Source organism: Daldinia decipiens, assembly GCF_022478715.1.
Source record: "Daldinia decipiens strain CBS 113046 unplaced genomic scaffold F4813scaffold_35, whole genome shotgun sequence".
Classification (NCBI taxonomy): Eukaryota; Fungi; Ascomycota; class Sordariomycetes; order Xylariales; family Hypoxylaceae; genus Daldinia; species Daldinia decipiens.
In genome coordinates, this window is record NW_026054578.1 from 136,134 (window position 1) to 162,942 (window position 26,809).

The window sequence follows — 26,809 nt, forward strand, 5'->3', positions numbered from 1 at the left end:
ACATGCAATATAAGTCACGGCTTTAAAGTACATCATCCCGGGATTCTTTGTTTTATTAGTCTGGTCCTTGAAAAGAAAAGAAGAAGAAAATGGCGGTATCAGATAGGATCTGGACCTACTACGCTGGTAGATGATGGGTTACACACAATTCCTTGCCCCCAAGAGTTAGAAGCGGATGAATCCCGTAATACATCTATACCCTCCGCAGTTATTGATAAGTGTTACCTAGGGGCAAATGTACCTCTTGATGATGCGGATGCACATCGGGCTCCGGATGAGATTTGCATGATATGCATTAACAGCAGCTGAAAGATATATGTATACCTACCTAGGTTCTGTATAGGTTCGCAGGCTTACTATTTCGCTGGTTTGCACCACCGGCTCTACCCGTATCCTGCGATGTCATTCCAAACGCCTTGCCATGCTTCGTTAAAGAACGTTGACTATGGGAAAAGAAGAAATTACTTGTCTCTATCCCTTTAACAATGGTCTCGAAGCTTGAAACCCATTCGGGCGAGTGACCCTCGGCGTTCGCATCGGTTCCGATTCTTACCCACATTAGCACATTGGCATATTTAGTTGGTGGACAGGGTCGCAATCCTTGGGGATCCCGGGCCAATAGGAAATCATATATTCTATTTCAGCTTTTATTTAGGAGCATCATAGCGAAGTTGGGCCCTCGACGACTATGAAAACAGTGCGACACTCTCTAGTAACACGAGGGAAATACACGAGGGAAATTTGGCTATTTCCCTCCATACCACGAGAGCACCAAATTGCTAAAATTGGAATACGTAACAAGTATTACCGTGTCATCCAGATCATGCACATACAAACCTCCGAGTTCGTGTCTTAGAAGATAAAGATGAGCGCATGCTGTATGTGGTTTAAAATACGGTACCTAAGCCTAGTAAAGCCTTGTCGACTTGATCAGCTTGTAAGGTGAGCCCCGAAAGTCGAAAGGGAGGAAAATCAAGGAATACGCTTCTTGTACTTCTCGTTTAAAATTCCCAAAATTAGGCAAGGCCTAGTCTAATCTCATCCATCACATCATCTTTCTGTTCTCCTGTGCCGTGTTTAGGGGGAGGGGGCAAAAACCTAGCTTAGGACGCAGAGCCAGTGGTTTACTTACCCCTCGAGACAAGAAAAATAAAAAAAAGCAAAAATTGGCAGTCTCCCAGAGTAGGTAGGTATCTGTCCCCTTGGTGTAACTGATGAAGCGCGTATATGCCTTACTGCGGTACAACGGGTTGCCGAAGTAGGCAATATTATAGGAGAGATACATCATTTAACATGAGGGTACCCCTGCGGTGCGCCACAATAGCCCGAGTTTTTGAAGGTAATATGGTGCTGTCGGGGAATGGCGCGCGCAGCGCGCCATTCCCCGGCAGCGGCACCTGGAAACCTCGAATATCGACCTTTATAAAAATAAAAATAAAAATAAAAAAAAAGGAAAAGGGAGAAAACGTGTGGGATTTGAACCTAGGCTTCTATAAAGATAGGTACGTATTTCGAGAAAAAGATGAAAGTGGGGACTTAGAAAAGCACGTGGCTAATTCCACTTATTTCGGGGATGCACCGAATCAAAACGCTTAAAAAACGCCGCACGGACGAACTTCCTCTTTCGAAAAAAGGTCCCCAAGACAATATCCCTCGTAAACTCGGGCACCTAGCCCTTAGACTTTAGACGTTGGATTCTGGATTGAGCATTGCGGGGTTTTCCTCAACCAAAGGCAACTAACAGGATGGCCAGGATGGCTGGTTCCCGCGCTCCAATGTATTTTCTATGTACGTAGATGGATAGGTATGTAAATATTATATGTACAATGCTGTATGCGTACCTAATGCTAAGCTTAATATCGCACACGGTACAGCAACTCAACTCTAACAACGGGGTGCAACTGTGCAACTGTGCAACATAGTCTGCTGAGGTCCAGGGAATGCCCCTGTAGAGACGGCATACGCAAGCATTTATTGATGTCCAAAATGATTGAACCTAGGAAATACCTTGATGATCAGTTGATAGGTACAGGCTCAATCGATGTAACTATCTAGAAGATGGATACTGTCTATTGTTTTTTTCAACCCCCCAATTTTACGAACCCCGACAAGTCGATAATGTTTTCGTTTTTTAAATGATGACTGTATAGTATAGTCTATGTGTTGCCGATGAGGCTCTTTCCAGCAAGCCAATCCTACCATAGGTCAAGAATAATATATGCTATATATACGTCCCGCACTTTCATGGGAGCATCTAGAAAAGAGGTGGTGGCTTGCATTGACACCATTTCTGATGCCACGCAGACTGCAGTGACGCCAGCGGAGCATCTGCATTGCCAGGTAGACTTGCAGCCGTCCGATCGATACTGGGGAAGAGCCAAGCAGATTATACACGACATGTTCTCGATTCCCCTTCCGTGCGATCTGAATATTAGTACTTACTTATTGCTCATAGACTGATGCTTCGGTGTTAGGGGCTTTACCCCTTTTAATAGCCAACAATCTTCAAAAAGCCCATCCATACTACCTAGGTAGGTACCCAGGCTAGCCAACCAATTAAGGGTAGATCATGGTTCGCCGCCACGATTTGATGTATCTTGATTATTATCTACCCCAGGGAGATGGGACGTGCCAGATCAACTCTATTCCCGTACCTGATGCTACTACGTAGGTGGCATTTTAAATCCCAGGTAACTGTAGCCTCAAAACTTCTATTATTCTGTGCGTACCTAAATTGAACATCGTTATCTATACCAACATGCCAAGGCAATAAAGCCAACCCCGAGCTTCGAGACTTCTGTAGGAGCTACGTGTTAAAGAAAAGTATAGAACGGTAGTATATACGTATATATCATAGGGAATGAGGGAAAAGGCTCTGTATAAAGATATATTTAGACTTGTAAGCACATCTAATATAACGAGACACTTTTTAGACAAAATTACCATGTAGGTAATGATAAGCATGTAATGTTGATAATCCCGAAAATATTCCCCTTTCCTATTTTTCCCAAGCTCTACCTTAATCTGGTCCCGCAGGGGGGTTAATGAGATTCAGAGCCTTGATCAACACTTGGCCATACCAGAGTGAACAAAGAAATGCACGCGAACTAGCCCACCACGCTACCACGCATCTTGACGGGACCCAATCGCGGACATACGCCGAGCGATCAGAGTCCTTGTCAAATGCAACCACGCACAAGGATGGACAGGGATTGCGGACGGGCTACCACCCCTGCCGGTCATCAGAACCCCAATTCCATCCCATAATCTCATCACCGGTCAACTAAGGGAGCTGAGCTTTTTCAGGTCTCTCTTATTATTCAGCTACGTTTCCCGTAAGCTTAAATTTCTTCTTCCTATTTACTTGGTTAAGAAGGTACAAGGATAGAATAGGATACATATACATGCATGTATAAATCAAGATTAGGTCCCTTTTGCATTTGATAGTAGCACTACTCCGTGTGCATAGTTTACTTCCTTCCATAGGCCCAAAATTGGAAAAAATAACTACAGGCGCCCAAATAAAGGAGGGAAAAAACCCACCCTAGAAAAAAGCACTATATATATTTATCTACTATATACGTACGTGTCTACGCATTGCGGTGCTACTACAAAACAAAAGGTATGCCGCAGGATGTACTTTTAATAGAGAATCAATAAATGAATCGTAATATAGGTAGTAATGGCAGCCCAGGCATTTTAAGAGCATCCCGGGATCTTGGGTGCATGGAGCTCGTAGGGGGCGGATGACGGGTGCTAAGTTGAAATCGAACAGGGTTCTGGCCTCTTTCGCTATTTACAACTTACACGCACGGCCTACCTAGCTCGCCTAGCCGTGTTTCCCCCTTGGACTTGACAAGTTGACATCTTACATCCGTAACTTATAAATTGGTAAAGGGACACCCCAGAGGAGGTATGCGTTCAGAGACAGAGACACTGTACAATTTTGCTTTGCATGTTTTTTTCTTATTCTAGTAACTTGCTCCAACTATCTACATGAAGCATGTCTTCTTTCTACCCCCTCCCCTCCCCCGGTTTAGTGTGATAAGCGTGATACTCGATTTACCTCCTCCAAGGGGCCTATGTCCTTTTGTATCAAGAGATCCTAGTTGAAATCCTAGAAATTTCGGCACTGATATTTTGCATATGCACTCGTTCCGTACTCCGCACTCATTGTATTCTCAAGTAGACATATTGCCTGCTCCTTTGACCCACGTGCTAGTGTCCCTACTACCCAGTCCGCCCCCAGATCTAGCAAGCCACCGACCATTGTAGGTAGACCAAACCCAAAGTTCCATCGTGTGGATTATTCAACGTGCAGAACGGCCCGCCATACCCAAACTAGTAGGCCCTAACTAATACAAAGAAGCTACTATGTATAATGTGACTATGCAAGAAGATACCTAAGTGGTAGTGACACGCTCCGGGGACCTGATCTGAACAGCTTCTCAGTAGGTTAGAGCCATTCCCGAAGAGAGCTTAAGAATTTACGGGAGTACACACATATCTACCCACCCATCTACTTACCTGATGTACATACATACCTAATGTAATCTAACGCCACGCTCCTATTCAGGCCAACCTTTTTTTCTTCCCTACCTGAGCTTTTCACTTTCGAGCTGCATAGGTATATGCACCTACGGCAGCGCCTCAGCCCATCGAGTCTGGGGGTGATTAGTTCGAGCAAGTCCTTGTCTTTACTTACAACCTTCTTAACCCACTGCAGCAGGACCCCTTCTCTCCAGAAATGAATAAACAATCGAGCAATGCGATCAAAAACTCTATATGATCCCAATGGGTGTTAAACAGAGATTTGTATATTCCCATCTGGCCAGCCGCAAAAAAGAAAACAAAAGTTGATAAAAGGCCACTCCTCAACGGTCTAGCCGGCCAAGGACGCCCACATCCCCCAGCAAGGATTCGATCAATCATCCAATAGAGTATATAGTTCCATAGGCGCCTCCCGGCAGCCATACTTATGATCGACGTCTCCACTCATAACTTATAATAAATGTGTACTTACACTGCCTATCAAGGGAGTCTTCTATTACTACTGCAGTTCGTCCAAGAACTCAGACCTTAGCCTCTCCAATACCTTCAAAGACAGCCTCAACCAACTTGGTCTGGGGATTCTGTTCCCCAAGCCATAGCTACTAGCACAACTACTCTCTTACCCCATACTATTTCAATCGCGCTGGTTCGGGTTGTGGTCCGTTGGCAAGCGACTGGCGACTCAGCAACACGGTGCGACTAGGATACAAGATCCCCCAAATATTAAACGACAAATCGTGCCCCTTGGTTTCTCTTAGCACGAGTATAGTTAACTTCAAACTTCAATGCTACTTACAAGCAACCTATTGCGATAAGATTTACTAGTTCTTACTTAGGTTTATAAATTTTGGTCGCTGGGTAAACGAAGAAAGCTCGATCTATCCATTTACTCTTTACGCTGGGACGAGGGGGAAAGTAAACAGGAGAGCGCTCTCTTCTATTCTCTATTCTCGCCCTTTCCTCAGAAACAGAATAATGGAAACCGCCGCAACGAGCTTCACGTCACGTAGACCAGCAGCTCATACGCTTCCTCAGTTCCATCTACCACTTCCGACACCAATAGATAATCAAGTACCAAGTATGAATCGAACTACTTATATTTGCAACATGAATTTATTAGCAACCATACTACCACTTTCTCTACCTCTTCTTGATCTTCTCCGTTTTCCTTCTTACCCCATACAAGACGTTGTCGAGATGACTGCGTCAATCCCCCGGCTTCGATCATCGAATATGCTCGAATACAGCCCTCTAACTTGCGTTACAGGAGTAACAGGCATCGACAGCCTGAGCCCAATCTCTCCAGGCGCCAACAACCATAGTTCTCAGCATTCCCAGGCTGGTTTACCGTTCAACAGTCAACAGAGACTCTGGGCTGCAACGGGTACTCAGTCTTATACGCACAGTCCGATGAGCCACGGAGGACAGCCTCCGCTCATGCAGCAGAACTACAATCGCCCGATCTATTCTCCTAATTCCGCTTATCGAGGTTCACAATCCCCCGGGACGGTGGATATTCTAGGAGCTTCTCCCTACGACAGCGGCTCTTCTCCTTATCAACTCTCGATTTCAGGAAGTTTAGGTCATTCTAATATACTATCACCTGCTCCGAATCAAACCTCCTTGCCAATGATGAACAGCCACCCCCAAGGGTCGCAACCTACAGCGCCATCGACGTCTGCAGGACCCCCAGACGCTTACTCGCGGCCGCCAACAGCTTCTGGTTACTATTCAGGACCTTCTTCGTCGACGACCCCACATACTTCTTATCCATCCTTTACTTCCACACACACTTCTTCATCACAATCGTCTTCGATAACGACTGGAAGCTTATCAAAAAATGCCTCGACGCTTAGCCCACATCAACAACATTCTCCAATGCATTCTCCGATGCAAGCACCACCATATAGGCCCCTTCCTTCTTACACTCTTCCTCAAACAATGGGAGGCGGGTCGACAGTGGGAGGGCCGATCATGTCGAACATGACGAATCCTGGAGGTCAGATGACTATTATGAACGGCATTGGCACAATGGGACACGGATATCATCCAACTGGACATCTAGTCAATCAACATCTTTACACTAACAACCACCACCCTATCACGCAAGATCGCCCCTTTAAATGCGACCTCTGTCCAACATCGTTCAACAGAAACCACGATCTTAAAAGACACAAGCGAATTCATCTTGCAATCAAGCCGTTTCCCTGCACCTTCTGCGAGAAGAGCTTTTCTAGGAAGGATGCGCTAAAGGTAGGCTATCATCGCGTTTGAGAGTTGAATTGGTTTGTATAAGCTGCTAACTTTTACGCCCAACAGCGCCATAGAATGGTAAAGGGATGTGGAATTGGAAAGACCCCGCCGAACGACGGAAGCGGTAGCTCACCGCGGGAAGATACAAAACGCGATGCAGATAGTCATTCAGGCTCTGAATACGGCATAAAGCAAGAGCCGTTGTAGGAGACTGGATTCTCATTGGTAACCACGATATTCTATCAGAGAACTCTGTCTTCCGAGCGATGTTAGCGGGCAAATGCTACGCTCGAGTTTGAGAAGCATAATAATACACTCATGGGTGGTGGTTATATTTCACCTACACCTGTTGTCGAAATGATATATAAAAGCAACATAACGAATGGAGGGGGCAACAAGCGGAAAATAGCAGGGCTCGGAGTCAACGGTTACGGATTTTGCGAATGGGCATGAAGAATGCTCTACGAGACACCACAGCCACGATATGGGTTTACGGCTGTTATCATACAAGCGAGTTGGTAATGAATTTGCGATTCTCCTCTAGGAACCGACGAGACATATTATATATCGACCTTGCCTTGCTATTTACGAAGTCTCTGTCGTTCTAGTTGTCAGGTCAATATTCATAGCGGAGGGAGGGATTGTAATAGACTTTGAGTGCTTTCTTGGTTTTTTTTTCCTTTTCCTTAATATTCTGTTTCATCGGTTGCTTGGGATTCGCATATTACCTATAGCTTTCATTGCCCATCTAGGCAAACATTCAGTCACGCATCGCTACGAACCGCTACGAACCGCTACGAACCGAATCGATCGGAAGTCTTGCACCTTTCACGACATCATTTGGCATCAGCGGGACAAATGCCCGTTACAAATATATTTCGAATTTGGACACATCGCCCACGTAGGAGATTCATTAGGAGCGGCATCCCATCGCTAGCAGAAATAGCGAGTGTTGAGTCATCATGGACCTTCGGATGTACATTGAATGAGGAAGCCTTGTATGATATAGGAGGCAAATTAGACCAGGGTTAGCCGAACGAGTTCTTTTCACAGGGTTGCTTGTTTGAGCGAAAAGAAAGCGTTCTCAGTTCTTCGACCCTTTCAATAGTATGTTGATACCCCGTATACCTAGTGTATGTAGCTCAAATTATTTCACACAGCTACGTTATATGTAGTAATAACAGTCCGCATGATATTGACATTTACAAAATGCCCCAGTTCCCATCTCAAGCCAGTCACAGAATGGCATTCAACGTGGCACAGATAGTGAAGGTAGCGGTATATCTGTGGGACTCTACCTAATTTAATATTGGCCACATCGGAGGGCTAGGTAGGAGGAATTATCTCCAAGTAGGTTGCGTACGATATCACGAGAATTTCCTGTGCTTACCTAGGTAACCTACATGACAAATTTTCACAGAATAAATATATATCTATATGTCTCTCTTAATATATATAATTGTCTTCTATACTTTTAGTAAGAACACGTTACGTCTATTCATGAAAATAGATTAGAAGATGACGATATCAGTAGCTTGACCCCTTCGAAGCCGAAGAGAACTAATAAAAGCCACACCTTAAATACAAGCTGTTAAATTCAAGCTAAATTCTAGTGCTCTACGGTTAGCCTATAGGGTCGGTTATTCACTCTTTCTCAGACGTGAGATTTAACCGGTCAGCATTGGAAAACACGAATGGAGCACGGAATGTGCATGTATGGACTTAGTTGCTTATACGAGTGGTAATGCTGATCCCTAGCCTGGGCAAATTCACCACATGGTCCTCGTGCTCACTTTCACACGAGACTTGGGCCTTCAAAACCCGAGACGTTTTATTATGTCTGACTACAGCTAAGCGGCGGGTACAGAAGCCATAGCCAAGAAAGACTGAGACCATACAAGAGGAATGGTCCAAAAGAGCATATTCGAGACACCCCCCCGGTCTAAGCCATTAGAACCCTTGAATCTCGATCTTCCGTCGGCCAAGTAATGCATTGCATCTTAGATAGTGGCGGCCGTCCTACACATTCCGCGCCATATGTAAATGCAGATAAATATGCACTAGCAGGCCGTGTTTCTCAAGGGTTCATTTATCGTGGCTTTGAGCCGACCTAACAGACTAGCTTGCAGGGCCAGCTAGCCAGTCAGCCATTCCCGCTCTGGCTCCATGGCGAGACAACGATCCCGCGCGTTTAAGAGGTGGGAATTGGGCCGCCTGCTTCGCTAGCAGAGACAACAATACGCAAGTTAGGACCTTCTGGTTTCTAGTCTAGCGCTCCAGTACGCACGTAAGGGTTTTGGGGCTCTAATACCTGCCCAAGGTAGGTAGGTATCTACGTATGTAAACATGTGTATTCGGCTCCGACTACGCAGCACCACTAGTTGTATCCACTCCCAGACCGAAGTGCCTAGATTGTGTTAACCGTGTGGTTCCCACATGGCGAGGCTGAAGACACTGACGCTGTCTCGAGCCAGTAGGAGCTGATCCCCTGTCTTATACCGCATGTACTGCGCTTTTTACGTATTTTCCAAACGTTCGTGGACCTACGTAGGTATATTTACTGCGGCTATTCTTACTCTCACACTGATACGATTCATAGTATGTAAGTAAGGCTCTACGACTGTTCCCTACTTTATCATTCCCCCTTAGTAACCACTGGGCGCAAGGACATCCATATGCCCCTTATGACGATTTCCATTCCAACTATTAAACGGATCCACTTGTTCGTCACTCATTCAAATTACCTGGAATACATGGACATGTCTCCCAGTCTGTCTTGGCTAACACTGTTTTTTTTCATGTTGGTGGAACACAAAAGTCCGAATGCGAGGCCCTGAAAAAAGCAACCCCAAAGGGCCTAGGTTAGGTAGTCGATTATGGGCACTATTGGATGGGTAATTCCGTGCTTTAGATCCCAACAGTAAACCCTAACAACAGAAACATGAGCTATACAGCTAGCTTCACTTCCTTCCAGGATCTAGGTCATAAAAAGACATGAAGATCAGGGCAGAATTTTATAACTTATCATTTGCATAGCATCGCATATACGTTAGGTAGGTACTGTCAGCTCTCAGAAATGCAAACTCTCGATATTCTAAGAACCAGATCTCAACAAGGGTTTCGTTGCACAGAAGCTTCAATCAGGACTGTAACAATAACGCCTTAACCCCCTTATTCCCCTTATTCCCCTTCGATCATAGATAGGTAGGTATGTTTCGTAAGCTATAGTTAGTAGTTTCGCAAGACAAGTTACAACCACAAGCTTAACTCGCCCCCTTATTTTTTTGATATATGCCTAAGTCTGTAGTTTATGAGACAATATTGCGCCTCGCTTATAAACATAGCCTATATTGTTTGGTTCTCGGTGTTATCGGCGACTAAATGAGTTTGTGTAGCGTGAGCTTTTACTTTTTCTCCTTTGCCCCTTTTCCTCTTTTCCTCTTTTCCTATTTTTATCTTATTGGCAACGCCGAGGCCTGTTTCTTGGTCATAGCCACATCCCGGGAAGCAAATCAACGTGGAATTAGGTCTAATAGTTATTTGATTAAAGCGAACTACCTATGAAAATGGCATTGTCTCTAATAGCTATACCTAAGGTACCTAACTTTAAGTTGCCCCCAATATGCAAGCCTCGGCGAGCTTTGGGTAAAGCGGATTTAGATGTGACCCCCACTCACGATGCATACTACCTAGGTACCTACATACATCCATAGTACATAGGTAGGTTCCTAAGTAGGTATATCAAATGCTCATATGCATATAGATGTGCATACATGTGATATTTATGAGCATCCTAGCGCCTGAGACTATTGACCGGGACCACACAGGGATCATAACTTGTCTCTCGACTCCGCCCGCGCGCTACGGTGAAAGACGATCTAAGACAAGCTTTTTCAGGGTCCTAAGCGGGCTGAAGCCAGAGCTCTATTCCTTTTAATCCCGTTGGGAATAGTTGCCATAAACGGCCGATCGTTCTCTTTCGATTAATCATTCCGATTTTGAATAAGACACGATCTAGTGACCGTTCACCGGCAGCTATATTTCCCATTCGGGAAGCCATGTCCGCGGCAAACGGCGAATCGCGAAGTCTCCTCCATCTGATGTGTAATAGGAGGTCGAGCTTTAACTATCATCGGATCTTCTGACCACGCTACTGATCCATCCCACGGGAATGTAGTGCATCGGACGCTGTAGTTTAGAAGAAGCTCCCTACTGAGATTCGTCAAACACGGAGAAATCTCTCACTGGGTAGAATCCGATTCGAGTAAGACGAGAATCATACCTATGCCATCCGTCGTCGGTTTCCCACCAACCAGAATATGACCTTTATTCCAGCTGTCGTTAAATTAGACTCGGGTGTCCAGTTCTCGTCGGGCGACATCCCGGCTCTCGGTTCACTCGGGTATGTCCGAACGGGTTCGCGTTGTGGCCTCTTGCAGTTGCTGTCACCAGTAGGTAAGCGCGTATGGTACTGCGCACTGAGCCGTCCGCGGGGGAAAGCAGCCCAAGCGTACATATCAGATAAGATGAATCCAATGGATGCATGCATGCTCCCGAGAAGGACTCGAGAAACCAAGACAGGAACTTAGACATCCGCCCGGGCATCTAAGCAAGATGCCGATGGATCACACTTCCGTCACGGCGGGAACAGTTTCTAGAGCATTGATCCCTGGCAGGTCTCTGGGGCTCTATCATTGATGTACCCGCCTTAGTGGGACCCCGCAGCAAGTCACCAGACAGACCCCGATGAAATATCGCCGAGAGAGGATCACGGCACGGGCGGTACAGATGGGAATGCGTGCCTTATCTGTCCTACCACACGACCGACGGGGCGATTGGGAATACAAAACTCGCGCCCACAGGGGCTACAGGAGTAATCAGATGATCCCTACTTTGCTAGGACATCACCCCGTTGCAGTTTAGGTGGAAAGAAGTAGGAAGGGAGAACGGCTGCTTGCAGCTCGGCAAATTTCTGCGGTGGCTTTCACTTGGATCAACACCCGTGTAACCCAGACCATCATTTTGACTTGCCCGCTTCGCCATTACTTCCTTTTCGTACTCTGTCACCAATGGCTGACGTGGTGTCCCAACACTTGGGCATCATCTGCTGTGTACGTGAACTGTCCTGTAACATAGTGTTCCTCAAAGAACACGACGTTTCAGAGCGCATAAGGGAGCCGTGTGCTTCCCTATCGTGCTAGTCAAGATTGACACTGCTTCCGAGGATTCACAGTTGCTCCAGGAACCATTATGCTCGGTTTGCATATATAATTACAGCCGAGGCTCGGCCGCGTAAAGGTTGGTGCCACAGGCATATTCTAACAACTCCAACTTTCTCCAGAGCAGTCTCGTGCTACTCGCTTCGCTCTTCTAGCAAATTACATAAGAGAATTTGGATCGTACGACTCTAGAAAGGAACCGATGATTGATAATGACATGTGTAGCAAACCGCCAAGGTCTCCCTATTCGTGATATCTTAGGGTTAAATGAACTTCCCAGACTTAATGACGAATTAATTTAGTAGCTACGAGGTTGTATTACCAAATAAGCAGTATCTTGACCAATCTAAGAGAACCAAATCGCCACCGAGTTTGTAGCTTAGATAGAGTATTGAATAATTCCCTTGAAGCAACGTAGGTGATCTTTTTGTCATGTCCTCATACGTCACATCTATCAAACCATATGCAAAGAGCCTAGGTTAGACTCTTTGAATATCTATCTATATTATGCTATAACCCCAGTATCCAGTTAACAATACCCCTTTAACGAAGCACGGGGCGTTTCTAGTAACCAGTTTCCATAACTTAACATATCCGACCCATTATAGAATTCTGATGCACTTCTAAACTAGATAATATAGTACAAGATATCACCATAGGAGCCTTTTATTTATTACCTAGGTACTCAATTCGGTCTTAAGTTCATTAGAAAATCTAGGGACTAGTACACGATACTAGTATGTGTAAAGCGTGACAACATCTTAAGTATCAGTTCCATTTTCTCCTTCCTCCTCCATCGCTCACCTCCACCTAAATCTAAATTTAACAAAGCGCGAAATTTTAGTACTACAAGTCCTTAATTGTAACTTTAGTGAAATGGGTTTCTTGTACCCCTAATTTGTCCACCCCCTATAGAGATCATTAACTTGGCTTCTCTAACTTCTAAGTCATTAGCCTAATACTATTAAATGGCAACCCTATCTAGGAAGAATGTATTAAGAGTGCTTCAAAGCTAAAATCCAACCGGCCTTCGCGGGAGTGTTTATACATAATTCATCGTAAGGAACACAAAAAGTGAGAATACAAACCCCCTAACCTACCAGTAGTCAGTTAAATGCCTAGGTAAAGATAAAGCCACTTCTAGACTTTTCAGATTTCATTTACTTTCCTCTCCTATTTATTATTCCTTCAGTTTAACTCTAATTATAGTCAATCCCCCAAGAATTAAGTGAAAGTTCTAGCTAATATGGCAACGTAACAATTTATTCACTTATCTATATTGCTTACCATAATCTACTCGGAACTAGCATGATTACTTGAATAAAGAACTCCTCTTCTATGTGAAACTACAATAACAATTACAACAGTCTTTAAATATCCTTTAGTTACTCATTTCTAAATCCTTAAACTAAAAGAGGGGAAAGGGGGGCCAAGGTTGTACCTACAAGCAGTACACTCTAATAGTCGTTAATATAAAATTTGCACCACTGTCAGCTACCAAGTACAGTATATTATAATAGTATAATATATAATATTAATAACGGAGATGTGCTGAAAGGGGGATCCATAGCATAAGGGCTTCACTCGCAATTACGATGCGAGGCAAGGACTAAGATCATTAGCATTTCTATATCAAGAGTAAACCCTGAGAAATCCAAGACCGTTGTCCATAAATAGGTGTATGCATTCCACAATTTTCTTCCTGGTCTTTGAAATTCTTAATTCCATATCAGCTTTCTATCTGAGGGAATAGAGAAAGGCGTTGAAAAATTCGGCTGTATATTGACATCCTACTGGGAGGTATACAACGAAAGCATAGAAGGCTTAGCTCATGCCAGCTTTTATCTTTCAAGCGTAATCTAGCGGTTTAATGCCATCACCCGTTTCGTTATACTATGATTACCTTCAAGGCATATAAGATCATAGCAAAATCCAATGCCTACAACATAGAGCATTCACCCCGAGCCTTACAAACTCTGAACGATTATCAATATACGTTCTTAAACATCAATATATATTATTGCACCATAAAAAAACTGCGGCCCATTCTTCGAGAGCCAACACTTCAGCGCTTCTAGCAAGAACTTGTGGAGGTCAACATGGAGATAATATATATCCTAGGAAGCTATACACCTTTGGCGCTTAGCCTTACCTTATAGCCTATAGACCTCCAACTTCCTACTTAGGCACAGAACTCCTATCTATATCAGTGATCCAGTCTTAGATAGCTTCATAGTTCCTCCTATTTCAACGAAGTTGTGGTTCCATCTACTGCTCACATCCACAAACCACCGCTTCATAAAACGCGTATACGGCCGCAACGGCACACGAGGTCTGCCACATTGTAACATGCTACACATGGTTACTTTTAAAGGAGCCAGTTATGATAAGCAACCCAAAGAGGTTGACACTGGCCAATAGCTCCAGCGGAATTTAAGACTGCAAGCTATTGCTCATCAGATCAATAGGAAAAGGTCCACAGTTGAGGATAAGTACAATGTGAGAAGTGACGAAAATAGGTGATGAATATTATAAATATTATATTTAACAACCCCTCGAATAGGTGCTGGGTATTTGATAAGCGACGAAGAGGTTCACGAAGCAACTTATACCAAGACGTATCGGCCAGATCTCAAATGAAACGTGGGGTAACAAGGGTGCAAGATCTAAACCAAAACAGCCCAATTAGCGTGCATAGATTATACTTGCCTCTACTTAATCCGGCTTGGCACCCAAACGGTTAGATGGCAACCACAATGAGGTCTTTTGAGCATATAAGCGCTGATGGAAACAGGAGATTATAAGATACATGTACTACATGTAGTATCGTACTACATAGGTAGGTACGTTATATTTGGATAATGGGTATTAAATTTCACATATCTTTGTTTCCTAAGGCAATGGAATTGGCATAGGTACGGCCGCGTTTGTTATGCTCTCCTGCCTTGAAATTATCGGTACTTTAGGTACATGGCAGTCCTTTAAGGCCGTAAGGTGTGCATATGTAACAGATGTACTTGGATGTACTACGTGATGAAACTACCCTGGCAAAAGTTTGTGGTACTTAACTATTAACTTTACTGCCGTACCTTCCCATCCCTTTCCATCCCTCTACGAGAAAGAAAGAAAAGCAACACAATTCCGCCTTCGCCTCTCTGATAGTTCTTCCTTCCTTCCCTTCTTTCTTTTAGTCTGTAATTCAAGGGTCAACATTTTATTTGTGGGGCATTGCAGGTTAGACTTTCGGCCTGTTCTCTCAAATCGTTTGCTACCAGTATAACACTCAAGGATCTAAATTCAAGTTCTACTCACCCCGTCTAACTAATTCTACGAGTATCATGTGCAATTCATGAGCAACGCGCCCGAGTTTCGTCGCAAAGGTTCGATCATTCATACCCAAAAGAATATCCCCGACACTGGTCTGGTTGCTGTAGCCGAGACGAACTGGAATATTTCGCGAATTGAAACCCTCCTCCCCAGGCAGTCAACATCCCGATCCAACGCGACAGGTATTTCGCGGCTCTGTGAACAATCTTACCCAACAACGATACCTCAGTTTCCTTTCAACTTAATCTCCCCAATCTTAACTACAAAATAGATCAACTGGAATGTTGTCCCCACGCGACGATCAACATATGACAATGAACATGAGTGACATGGATATGTCGCACTCATCTATGATGCATATGGTCTTTCAGAACAGCATCACTACGTCTCTCTACTCAGAATCCTGGACACCACGCACGAGCGGCGCCTATGCTGGAACCATCATATTCTTACTCATTCTTGGCATAGCGTTTCGACTACTACTTGCAGGCAAGGCACTAGCAGAGGAGCGATGGTTGGATGCTGAGATGAAGCGAAGATACGTTGTTGTGCAGGGAAAGCTCCCTGTCGCAGAGCAGGTGTCAACTGACAGCTTCAGCAAGAAGATGACACTGACGGAAAATGGCGTCGAAGAGGATGTTATGGTTGTACAGAAGAAACAGCTTCACCTTCGTCCTTGGAGAATGTCAGTCGATCCTATGCGAGCGGTGCTAGATACTTGCATTGCCGGTGTCAGCTATCTTCTGTAAGTTCAAACCATACCAATCAGCAATTATAGCTATGACTAACAAAGACACACAGCATGTTGGCAGTCATGACGATGAACGTCGGATACTTCATTGCAATCCTCGGTGGCACATTCCTAGGCAGCCTGCTTGTCGGCCGATTCTACAGCTCAGAACACTGAAACGCATCATTGCGGAAGGAAAGGGAAGCATTGCCGGTTTTTAAGTCGCCAAGACGGCGCACATTAATTTTCCAATATATGATACGACGGCACGAGCATGATTCCGGTGGTGTTTGCGAGTTTATAAGGGACGGCATGCATTTGGTTCCAGGCTAGTAGATATCAGCCTATAAGGCAAAGGGAGGGGCACTTTATTATCATCACTGCGATTTGAGCATGGCGTTAGGGGGGGCAGTAAGCAAACATGCAAGCTGAGGTATTTGCTACTCAAACGAGACAGTTTAGATATTCAGAAGCTGCATCAATTTCGCAAGAATCCTATCAATATGATTATTAATTGAAGCTAAACCAGTCCAGAGCTATGGAAACAAGGAGCTATTACATATAGTGTATGTTGTATATGTATTCACTCCACGACCAGTGGGGGTAAGAAACCTTCTCAAATCTGCTCATCTAATACATAGGTACCTAGGTAGTGTAAAATACCCCTGTCGCCCACCCCACGTATTTTCCACAAATCATCAGCTTTGCTTGACCTATTCTGGGGACCCTTATTGCCGGTCGGTCCAGTTCTAAGGCCAGAGATCTGGGCTTGGGTCCAGACTCAGATCTCCGCTTCACGTGCTTCGAGTTCACTGCATGTCACTATGCGCTCCATCGCCAACCTTGCCATCCTTAAAATAGTAAGATATACTCTAGTCTAGATCTATGGACGAGCCTTATTATCATCACCCAACTTTACGCATACCTGCAACTTTTTTTTTCTACGCAATTGCAAAAGCTAACCTACGGGGTTTACCTCAAAGGTTTCGAAGTAGGGGTTAAACTTTTATAAGAACAATAGGATAGGAATATTTTGAGGACAATACTTTGTAGTAGGTTTCGAAATTTGAATCATAATGGTATATAATTGATATATTGTAGCCTTGCGTATCACACGGGATATATCCCTAATGAGCTTTCAGGAGAAAAAAACCAGTTGGGCTCCCAAATCCGTATTTACACTTGTGAATTACTTCCAAAGAATATTTGGAATAATATGAGTTGAAGATCTTGCCTACCTAGAGATTATATGCACAAAGGCATTGCCGGCAACTCCGAAAAGATTTACGAGGAAACCTTCATCACGATACCCAGACTTCCATCCTTTTATCCAATATTCAGGACACCGTCAGTTATTGTATTTGACAGAGGTCTAACAATTAAGCTATGGCAATATCCTTAAAGCTCAATGGAAACGGTGTATTATGGCAGATAGAGAAGAATGATAGGCTCTCGTTAGCTTAGGAATAAGACTGCAATTGCCACGAGGGAGTAGGATATGCCTATGGGTACTTAGAAGTGCAAACTAGCCCACCATAGGCTAGAAAGGCGAAATAAGAGAATGGTAATGGCACACAACTGAAGCCTATCTGTGTTGCTAATAAAATTAGTCAAGACTTGAATATCTCCCCAAAGGGCCTTGACGATCATTGAAGTAGGTACTTTTCATTATCCCCATATATTTCCTGAGGATATGAATAGTCATGAGAAGTCGAGTGATATATCCAGTCTCCCATCACATGGATGGATGGGGAAGTATATGAATACAAGATAGGGGGGTTCTAAGGGTGGCGGATATGGATATACTAATAAATAAATTTACACAAGACGAAACTTTCCTAATAAAGCCAAAGGGGCTAAAAGTTAAGATGTTTTGCTCATATTAGCAAGATAGGGATAAATACTATTATAAGTTCTTCAGGCCAAGGCCTTATCTTTATAGTTAACATAGTAAGTCTAATACATATACATATAAGAGGTATATTTCATAGGAGCTATTAGTTAAGGAACACTTAGTGATTTAGATAGTCTGTTTGCAATCGACTGATGCAGACAGCACAAATCCGATCGAAATAGACAAAGAATCACAGCAATCACTGAGAATATTCCATTGTATAAGTTACCTTACAAAATGAGCCTCAAAAAATTAGAGCCTTATGAGATAACAATAATCCTTTCTACATCTTAAGCAGTGTGAGTTACATACTATATGGCGAACGACTTTGAAAAAGGGGCAAACCAAACTGTGATGACAAGAGAGACTCAGTTAAGAGAGTAACCAGCCCACAACTCGCCAGACCATCTACATAGATCCGAGCAATTCACCGCAGTAACACAAAAACGAACTTGAACAACTCTTTCACACACCCACCAGTTTACAGCAAATCCGCTTGCATAAGAATCTTGTCTACGTGTACACAATACTGCTTAAAGCAAACTCATGTCTACCGCTGCCGAGAAATACATTGACACTGAAGACTTAACCCTAAGACGCCTAAAATAAATAAAGAAACAGGAGACAGCACCCCGTCTAGAAGCTCCCCTGCCAACTACAATTACTTATATATACACACCATGGCTTGACGCATACAAACACTGGCTATGAAGACAAGATCTTGATACGAAAGACTGGTATGTTTAAAACCAATTACTTCCGAGCGTGACATGTTGGACGCAACACGTGTATGGCACATACCGTTTTCTAAAGGTGCGCTAGTAACACCTATAGTTCAAGGATGCGTACTGCAAACTACATGTTTACTAAACCTCTGTTTTACAGATTACTACATAAAATCAATGGCCAGGTTCAGCTCTTGACCATCGCGGAAAATAGACCGAAGCTGCTGTGAAATTCTTCGCACTGGACAACTACTAGACAAATCACTCACATTAAATCAACAAAGTCCACAACGTTAGAGAGCTTTGAGGAATTTAACTTCGATATGGAGCAATTCTCAACTGAAATATCAATTGCCAGACGCCAAGATCTTGGGGATCTACGGGAGGACAGTGCCTGCCTGTGGAATGATTCCTATCATACAAACGCCCCTCCTCCTCCTCCGGTGTAGAGCGTCTCACCTTTCATCCAGCTCATCACGGCCTAATGCCTGGAGAAAATGACTTTAGATGGATAGAAACGATCGGATTGAAACCCGAGACATGTACCTAAAACTATGCTGATGCCAGGGCATTGAAAACGCCAGAAACGTGAATTCTATCCTCAATCGAGTACTCATGATGAGGACGGAAACTTATAACTGCGTTAAAGAATGATTACCACCCCTTGCCACATGAGTTTCTGGTCGTCAAAGGCTTTTAGATGATAATGTGGATCGTAGCAGCAGCAAAGTCTTGGTTTACGAAAAATGCCCGCCTCAGTCAATTAACAGCAAAGTCGGTTCCAATCGATCAGTTTCGTTCATATATTCGTCAGCCATGATTCGTAAATCATTGTCGCCGTTTCCTTGTCAAACATAAGGACGGTCGATCCAATTCAAGAATTAGTAGTGGCCACGCAGACTTAGAAGGCGAAGTATCCATCGAGATTCTTTCGACAACCCTTGATCCCATCGTATATTATCTTAACGTGATTGCCATCCCCTACACTCCTATGCCCAGGCAGGTAGGAAAGCGACCCTAAACGTATGCGGTCGTAGAAGAGGCGACCGGTAGAACCAATGTGGACCGACGAGGTACATGTCGACAAGGACCACTCTTTCAACTTTTAGTGGCAAGTTAGTGTCGAAGGTAGTGTAGACAATTTCGGAATAGTGGCCGAAACAAATCTCCTAATGGCTAGTTATAGACGGTGTAAGGGCTACCGTCATTGCTATAAAGCTTACTACCATTTAGAAAACTGAAGATCGGGAGAGGATGAGAAACCAGGTCCCTAAGCTTAGCAAAGCTGGGCCTCAGTTTATTCCGTGGAATATGAAGCAAGAATTAATGGATACTGAAAATTCGGGTCGAAGCCCAGGATCACCAATCGCAAATTTGGCCAGCGACAAGTGATATAATACGAAAGACGGTCGAAATCGGTACGGAAATAATATGGTCGCATTGTGCAGAACAAATAAGAAATAAGTCACGATGACCCAACAACGCCGGACCACCGAAGCCTTGCAATTATAGGTGTTTAGAATGCCTCGAATGAAAAAGAACCTCGTGAATGCATTAAATTCGGGGTATCAGGTGCAAGGCAATACTGTCGCCACTATAGCGACCGTCACGATTGATGTGAGGTGTGCTGTGGCATACCAGACTGTGCTAGCCCAAACTGCCCGCGCTGCTGATGCTGCATGTAACTTTGATACGCCATGGCTTGTTGGGGGTCCATGGGTACGTTAGGTACGTAGTTCGGAGGCATATGAGAAGGCATTCCCGGTCGGCTCGTCTGAGGGGGCAGATGAGAGTTGGGCGGCTCCTCAGGCGATTCGACTTGATTGGAATCGTCAACACCATTCTCATTGCCTTGGGTGGGCTCGGGCGCGTTCAAGCAAGCCTATATACAATCGGTCAGTTTAGGACTCGAATCCTGAGCCGCGAGACACGAACCTGGATGAGATTCTTTCCTTCCGCCTTGGTTACTAGCGGTTGGAGCTTGGGGGTGGTAAATGTGTACACAAGTCCAGTCTCCGATACGACAAGCAACAGAACTTGAGTGCCCGTCAGAACAGACAACTCGTATGCCTAATTAAGAAATAAGATGTTAGTATAAATATTGGCATGGCTGGAATCAATTTCAAAAGTAACGCGTTCGACGCGATGGGGTGAACTAATGTGCGATGAAGGCACTGGAAGCTGGTGCATAAACATACCTTCTTCATTATTCCGGCCTTGCGCTTGGAGAAGGTGATGTGACGACGCGACTTGTCGCTAATGAACTTTATCTCAATTTTGCGACGCTCGCGACTTCCCTTCTCATCATCATCATCGTCGTCGTCCGCGATACTAGCGCGTTGGCGCTTGATGCCACGGTTCTCTGCAGGGCCGGCATTGCCATTGCCGACGTGGGAATCGTCGAGTTCGGTGGGAGAAGTTTGGTCGTGTTGGTCTGTGATGTCGGCCATTTTTATCGAGGTACGACGATTGTATCACGAACGAAAAAGGCAAAAATGGTGGAGATACTGTTTTGGTCGTGGTGCCGATGACCTATACTTGATCTGGCGTTGAGCGGAGAGGCTCTGGGTTGTAGTAGGTTGTAATTCTGTCGCAGAAACCTGGTTGGGGCGCCTGCTGTATCGAGTCTGGTGCGCGGCCACCGGGCGGATTAAAGTTGGGAGATGAGGGCCGAAGAACAAGCGTAGAATTTATTAATTACTACTTCCTGCTTAGGGAAATAAAAATATAAAAAATGTGTCAAAAGGGAAAATAAGGTATAAAAAAAAAAAGTAAAAGATTGGCCGTGCGGCTTTGTTTGGCTTCGGGTTGGTTGTTTTTATTTTTGGGGGGGGTTGTCTCTCGGTACACCGGTCGGGTGGTAAGCTTGGAAAGTATTCGTCAATAGGTTGGTCAAGTTTTGGTATGTTTGCCTGCTAAGGTAGGTGGAAAATGTTAGTCAATTGCCCAAAACAAACAATTTAAAAAAGTGTAGCTTTAAAAAATAATAGTTAAATCTCAATTGGTAGTGGGCGCGAACCTCGAAAAAAAAAAAAAGTGATTGACAACCAACTAGATGATGGTCGGTGCTTTGCGGGCTGATGCAAATAAAGTCAAGGGGATTCTGAAAAGGGAGGCTCGGCGATTGTCAAACAGTACGCTTTTGGAGTTAAACTTCCCCTGTGAGAAAAGATCAAAACGTTGCCAGTATCAAGCTTGGTCTGATTGATTGATCAGGAAAGGTGAATGCGGGATGATTGAAAAGAGGATAGCGAGGTGGTAGCACACGGGCTTTTGCGTGGTCAAGGCCGCACTGTTTAAAAAGAAAAAAAAGATAGAAGCTGCGGGGGCATGGGCCACCAGGTGGCGGGTCGTGATTTTCCACTCTTTTTGCTCTGATCATACAGTTCATAGCACCAGACTGTACCAGCCTGCACCAGCAGTAGGACCGTTGGTGCTTTCCCCCTCGTTCCCCTGCTCTCACCCCCAGCCCAATGCTAGAGGAGCCCTGCTAGCTCTATCTAATCGTGGAGGTGCCTCTCTAATCAGACCAATCACTTACCTGGCTTATGACCAAACTAGCTACCTCTGTGCTTTAGTGCAGAGCTAGTGCTGGCGATACCACTCGACTTTCTAATAAAGTAGCAACAACCCTCGCTGCCTCGGGTGGGTTGATAATAACAACAACAACAACAACAACAACAACAATAATAATAATGATAATAATAATAATAATAATAATAATACTATTGTAAGGACTGGTGCACCTAGTACGTCTAGAGGGACCTTAGGGACACTAGATGAACAGTTACCATATTAATGCGCGGTTGCTTGCTTCGCTTGTCTGCATACCCCACGGGGTGAAAGGCATGTACCTAGGTAGGTAGATAAATAGGTACAATTAGAGGTACGTAAGATAGTGTAATGATGCTGAAGCTATCGGTGTGACCTGGTACTAGATAGCCTAAGTACCTATATCTCACTGGGCTGCCTGGACAATCAGACTGGCGCGGTCGAGTAATGGATGGATGGTGGAGACTATTGCTTTGTGAGTTTGGACCAGAGTATTTTACTGAAGTAAAGGATGAGGCATCTGGCCAATCAAATCATCAAGCAAGTGACATGGCTTACCGAAGGGGGGAACGCATGCAGGCTGGTAGCTCCTAAAATAACGGTGCAGAAATTTCCGCAGAACGCTCGGGTCCACCAACTGATGTGGACCATAATGGGGCTCTCTACCTACATGTACATACCTGGGTTCCCTACGACTGTACGTACCGAAGACGCTACGCGCGGTCTTATTATTATTAATTGTAGCGCTCCTTCTTCCCCCCACCTAAGCAAGTTGCTACCTGCCACCTGCCAAACTTGGGATCGCAAAGCTAAATCAGGTACTTGCCGAATTCGGCACTGTGCTTAACATCTTATTCGACGATATGTCTCCAGTTCCTTATGTGAAGCTTCGAGAGTTTCAACTCAATTCTAGCTTTATGATGTGTATAAGTGACCTATTTTCAATATGTAGCTTAACATTTATTTTAGAAGCTATATATTAGGTAGGATAAGCAACATCTATTCCTTAGGTGCTTAGGTAGCTTAAGCATTTCGATGCGAATCATCTAGTATTAAGAGAAATCACCATCATCATTATAGCATCCTATCTTCCCGCTTAAGAGGATCCGCGTTAAGCACAGGGCTCTTAATGAAATAAAAATGACGGTACCAGTTATTAGGTCTGAAGGATATATTCGACGTAGAGAGCTTTTAAATTAATATTACCATTTAACCCAGTAGAACGGTAACTGCTAAGTACGTTAAGAACATTTAAAAGCATGTGTAAGAGAAAAATAAATACTATTAATACACGTGGGATATATTTTATTGTCGAATGCTAAACACGTTCAAAAGTACCTTGAGTACTAGATACATGAATCATATTAACTCCAGATGGGTTGAATTATTAAGACATAGAGAAACATTATTAGTTCATCCGTTTGCGTTTTCGAGTGAGTGCCTAGGTATTTAAAAGCAATGAAAGGCTAGCAAAGTAAACCGTAGTAATCAACAGATGGCATATGATACTCCTTGTCCTCATAAGACGCATACTTGAAGTTAAATAAGCGTTGCGGGGTACGTGTTTACCTACGTAATAGTCAAGACTTGATGCAGGTTAGGATTCAACAAGTAGGTGATATATTTGTAATGATAGCAGAGACTGATGTATCGGTGTATATTGTATTGTTATTGTATTGTCTAATATACGTTGGAATGGTGGCATAAAGAATTTGGATCATAACCTATACCAAATGTCTTTGTAAGTACCGCTCTTCATTTTACGTATGTTCTCCCATTATTGACAACATGAATACATTTTATGCGTATTTTGCGATATCATAGCGAAATGTGATAAAACAACATACTATTTATTATTCACATCTAAGATGTATAATTCTACCACGTGTAAGTTGGTTTTGAGCCGCTTGGCAACTTAGCAGTCAAATGAGACATCTTAAATTGGTAGGATTCGGTTGAAAGGTTATTATAATAGGGTAAAACCTGTATTAATCTTTTATTTGTCCGGTTGGATGTATTTGAGTCGAGTGACTCGTTGCCAAGTTGAGCTGTCATTAACTAATGTGATGCGCAACGCCGTTCTTAGAGAATATCTGGCCACCTCATCCTGGATATCCGGTTTTCCCGTACTACTGACAATTTATTTGTCGATACACCAAATAGTCATCAAGAACGGGCGCGTAGCCATAGGCTCCCAGTTTGCATCGGTTTCGCCGTCGTTGAGAAAGGGTGGCTACAGCCGGTTGGGGTTGATGTATTTTGTTAAATGTATCTTGTTAAATGTCCCGAGGTCAAAGTAGTTCGGTTCGAGATACATACATCTCATTGTTGCATATTAGAGCTAGTAATCGGCGACTATCGGATACTTATTGGTTTGATTAGTGGCTATGAAAATTTCCTAGTAAGCAGGATACACCAATGAAGCCTAAGATATGCCGTCGGGATTTGGAAAGTAGGATACAAAGTGAAAATAAGCTTTTAAGATGGGTTGTGATAGGTATATCAATTCCCGGATGAGGTGGTAGATAATGACACTGGTCACAATTTGTCTTGAAGTGTTGGAATTTACCTAGGTAAAAATGTTGGTCCTTAACAGTGCGAGCTGGCGAACGAGTCAAAAGTCAAAAGTACAATACATGATAGAGTTGCATAACAGAGCAGCTTGCCAGGCTGCCAGGCTGCCAGGACCCTACTCGATGCATGTCGTATTGTACTGCATTAACCATTAACTTCTGCAGGTATTCTATGTATTGTACTGACGCTAGACACGCCATGCGCAGGCCCCCTGAAGAGCGCCCGATTACGAATGCTCGTGAATCTGTCATCTACTAATATGTACGTAGTGTATGTGGACGTAATTCCACCATATGAGCCATAAGAGCTGGCGCCTCCAGGATTCCCATAAGCCTTGCTAGTTTTGCATTTGCGTCAGCGGCACAGCAGTCCGACCGGAAGCCCGCTGGCTGGTGATTAACATGCATACTATGCAATAGCTACATATGAAAGTAAGTAGCTAGGTTAGCTGGGCAAGAAGAAAACATGGATTTCATTACTATATATTGCTGCAGGTTTACATGGTCTATATAGTAATGCCTTTGTAATGGAATATTAGTGGTGAAGATAGTCAGCAAAGCTGGAGCCCGCTGACCGCTTCTACACTAACTGGTATTGTAGGGGACCCTGACAGCGAGTTGACAGCCGAACCGCAATTTTGACAGGCTCTTAGTGCTTACGGGGCGGGAAAAAAGCAACACAAGCATGCTGTCTTAGCACACGTATTATTATTTTAGAGGTATACCGTATACCTGAAGTAAGAAGTGGGAAGAAAGCAATACGTATGGCCTACGTATGGCCTTGTTCTTGTCGTTGTGCTACTTCGCGTAACCAAAGAAGACCTCGGTTCTGATTAAAGACGTCTTACACTAATAAGCCCTAAGCCTTAAGCCTTACGGAGATGTGAGATGTCCTTATGGGCTTAGGTAATTCGTAAGTAGAAAACCAGTTGTGAGGATGTGATGTTGTCGCCGAAGAATCCTAATGGGGATTTATCCTTAACGCCGCGTGGAATGTCTACGTTCTAACCTAGGTTGATACAGTTGCATACATCTTTACATACATCTTCGAGAATAGATCACACAGCTGTCTTGTAGTGTACATGTTTAACTCTGCCATCTGGCAAGCTCTCCACTCTCATCATTCTGAGACTCGCACAGTGCAGCGCCTCACGGATCTGATGGATGGTTCTCTTGTAGAGTGTAGGAACAATGCGGGCACACTCCCCCATGCATGAGGGGCGAGCAGGGGTTCAGAGTCGCATCTTGCCTCCGTTCCAATGAAATGAAGGCCGTTCGACCATTTTGGAGTTGACCATATCGGGAATCCAATCCAGCACGTTGGTAGTGGATGGGATGGTCTTGACGTTTTCATCTTGATTAAGTCCGTACGTTAGCAGCTGTCTAGGTTAGATAGGTAATGTATGTAGAATTTTCATGTTTCGATTCAAATGCCGTCAAGGCTATCTTTAGAATTGAATTCCATTCTTTACAAATGTTCCTAATGATGAGACAAGGAAGATAGAAGAGACAAAGCCGTCGACGTAACCAGATAAGCAATAAAGACGCCCTCGGAGAGTATCGCTCTTAAAGCCGGAGTTGCTATGATTGGTTCATCTCTTACAGCGTACCAGCCTGACTTGATGTTATACCGATGCATCCAGCATCCAAGCATTGTATGTATGTCTTGCACAGACTTAATTGCCCTCGGACATGCACCAAAGACACCGAGGATGAAATGCCATTTCATTTTACTCATCTAGAGGTGGATGCCTAACATCTGGGTTTACACCCATGGGATGACTCTTCAGCACAACGTAATGTCCTACATTGTAGGACCGTTTACTCCCAGACTCGTTACGTGAATGGGAGGCCTAGGAGGTCATCTGGGAGGTCATCTCGTAGGGGTCCGCTGAGAACGCGAACATCCTCGCTAGTCTCTAATAACGCGATTGCACCATGTGCCCCGTTATGGAGCTTCAACATTAGGGCCGTAACGTTGAGAT

General features: G+C 44.1%; 4 protein-coding genes across 4 annotated transcripts; 2 read left to right on the top strand and 2 right to left on the bottom strand.

The window, feature by feature from the left end:
* The first annotated feature begins 5,250 nt into the window (after window positions 1–5,250).
* F4813DRAFT_199684 (uncharacterized protein) lies at window positions 5,251–7,129 on the top strand. Its single transcript, XM_049239536.1, has 2 exons — window positions 5,251–6,804; window positions 6,871–7,129. The coding sequence occupies exons 1-2, from the start codon at window positions 5,527–5,529 to the stop codon at window positions 7,009–7,011; spliced, it is 1,419 nt and encodes a 472-aa protein (XP_049096634.1). The 5' UTR covers window positions 5,251–5,526; the 3' UTR covers window positions 7,012–7,129.
* An 8,541-nt stretch (window positions 7,130–15,670) lies between these two features.
* F4813DRAFT_392424 (Ctr copper transporter) lies at window positions 15,671–16,257 on the top strand (the record flags this gene model as incomplete). Its single annotated transcript, XM_049247280.1, has 2 exons — window positions 15,671–16,095; window positions 16,152–16,257. The coding sequence occupies 2 exons, from the start codon at window positions 15,671–15,673 to the stop codon at window positions 16,255–16,257; spliced, it is 531 nt and encodes a 176-aa protein (XP_049096635.1).
* A 3,311-nt stretch (window positions 16,258–19,568) lies between these two features.
* Window positions 19,569–21,510, bottom strand: F4813DRAFT_199798 (MADS box protein). The gene is made up of 3 exons (XM_049239537.1): window positions 20,898–21,510; window positions 20,635–20,769; window positions 19,569–20,581 (listed from the first exon to the last, which is right to left on the bottom strand). The coding sequence occupies exons 1-3, from the start codon at window positions 21,147–21,149 to the stop codon at window positions 20,306–20,308; spliced, it is 663 nt and encodes a 220-aa protein (XP_049096636.1). The 5' UTR covers window positions 21,150–21,510; the 3' UTR covers window positions 19,569–20,305.
* Window positions 21,511–21,722: 212 nt separating this feature from the next.
* On the bottom strand, window positions 21,723–22,114 carry F4813DRAFT_369833 (uncharacterized protein). The gene has a single exon (XM_049244467.1). It carries the CDS (start codon window positions 22,088–22,090, stop codon window positions 21,872–21,874), a length of 219 nt encoding a protein of 72 aa, XP_049096637.1. The 5' UTR covers window positions 22,091–22,114; the 3' UTR covers window positions 21,723–21,871.
* Window positions 22,115–26,809: the final 4,695 nt, after the last annotated feature.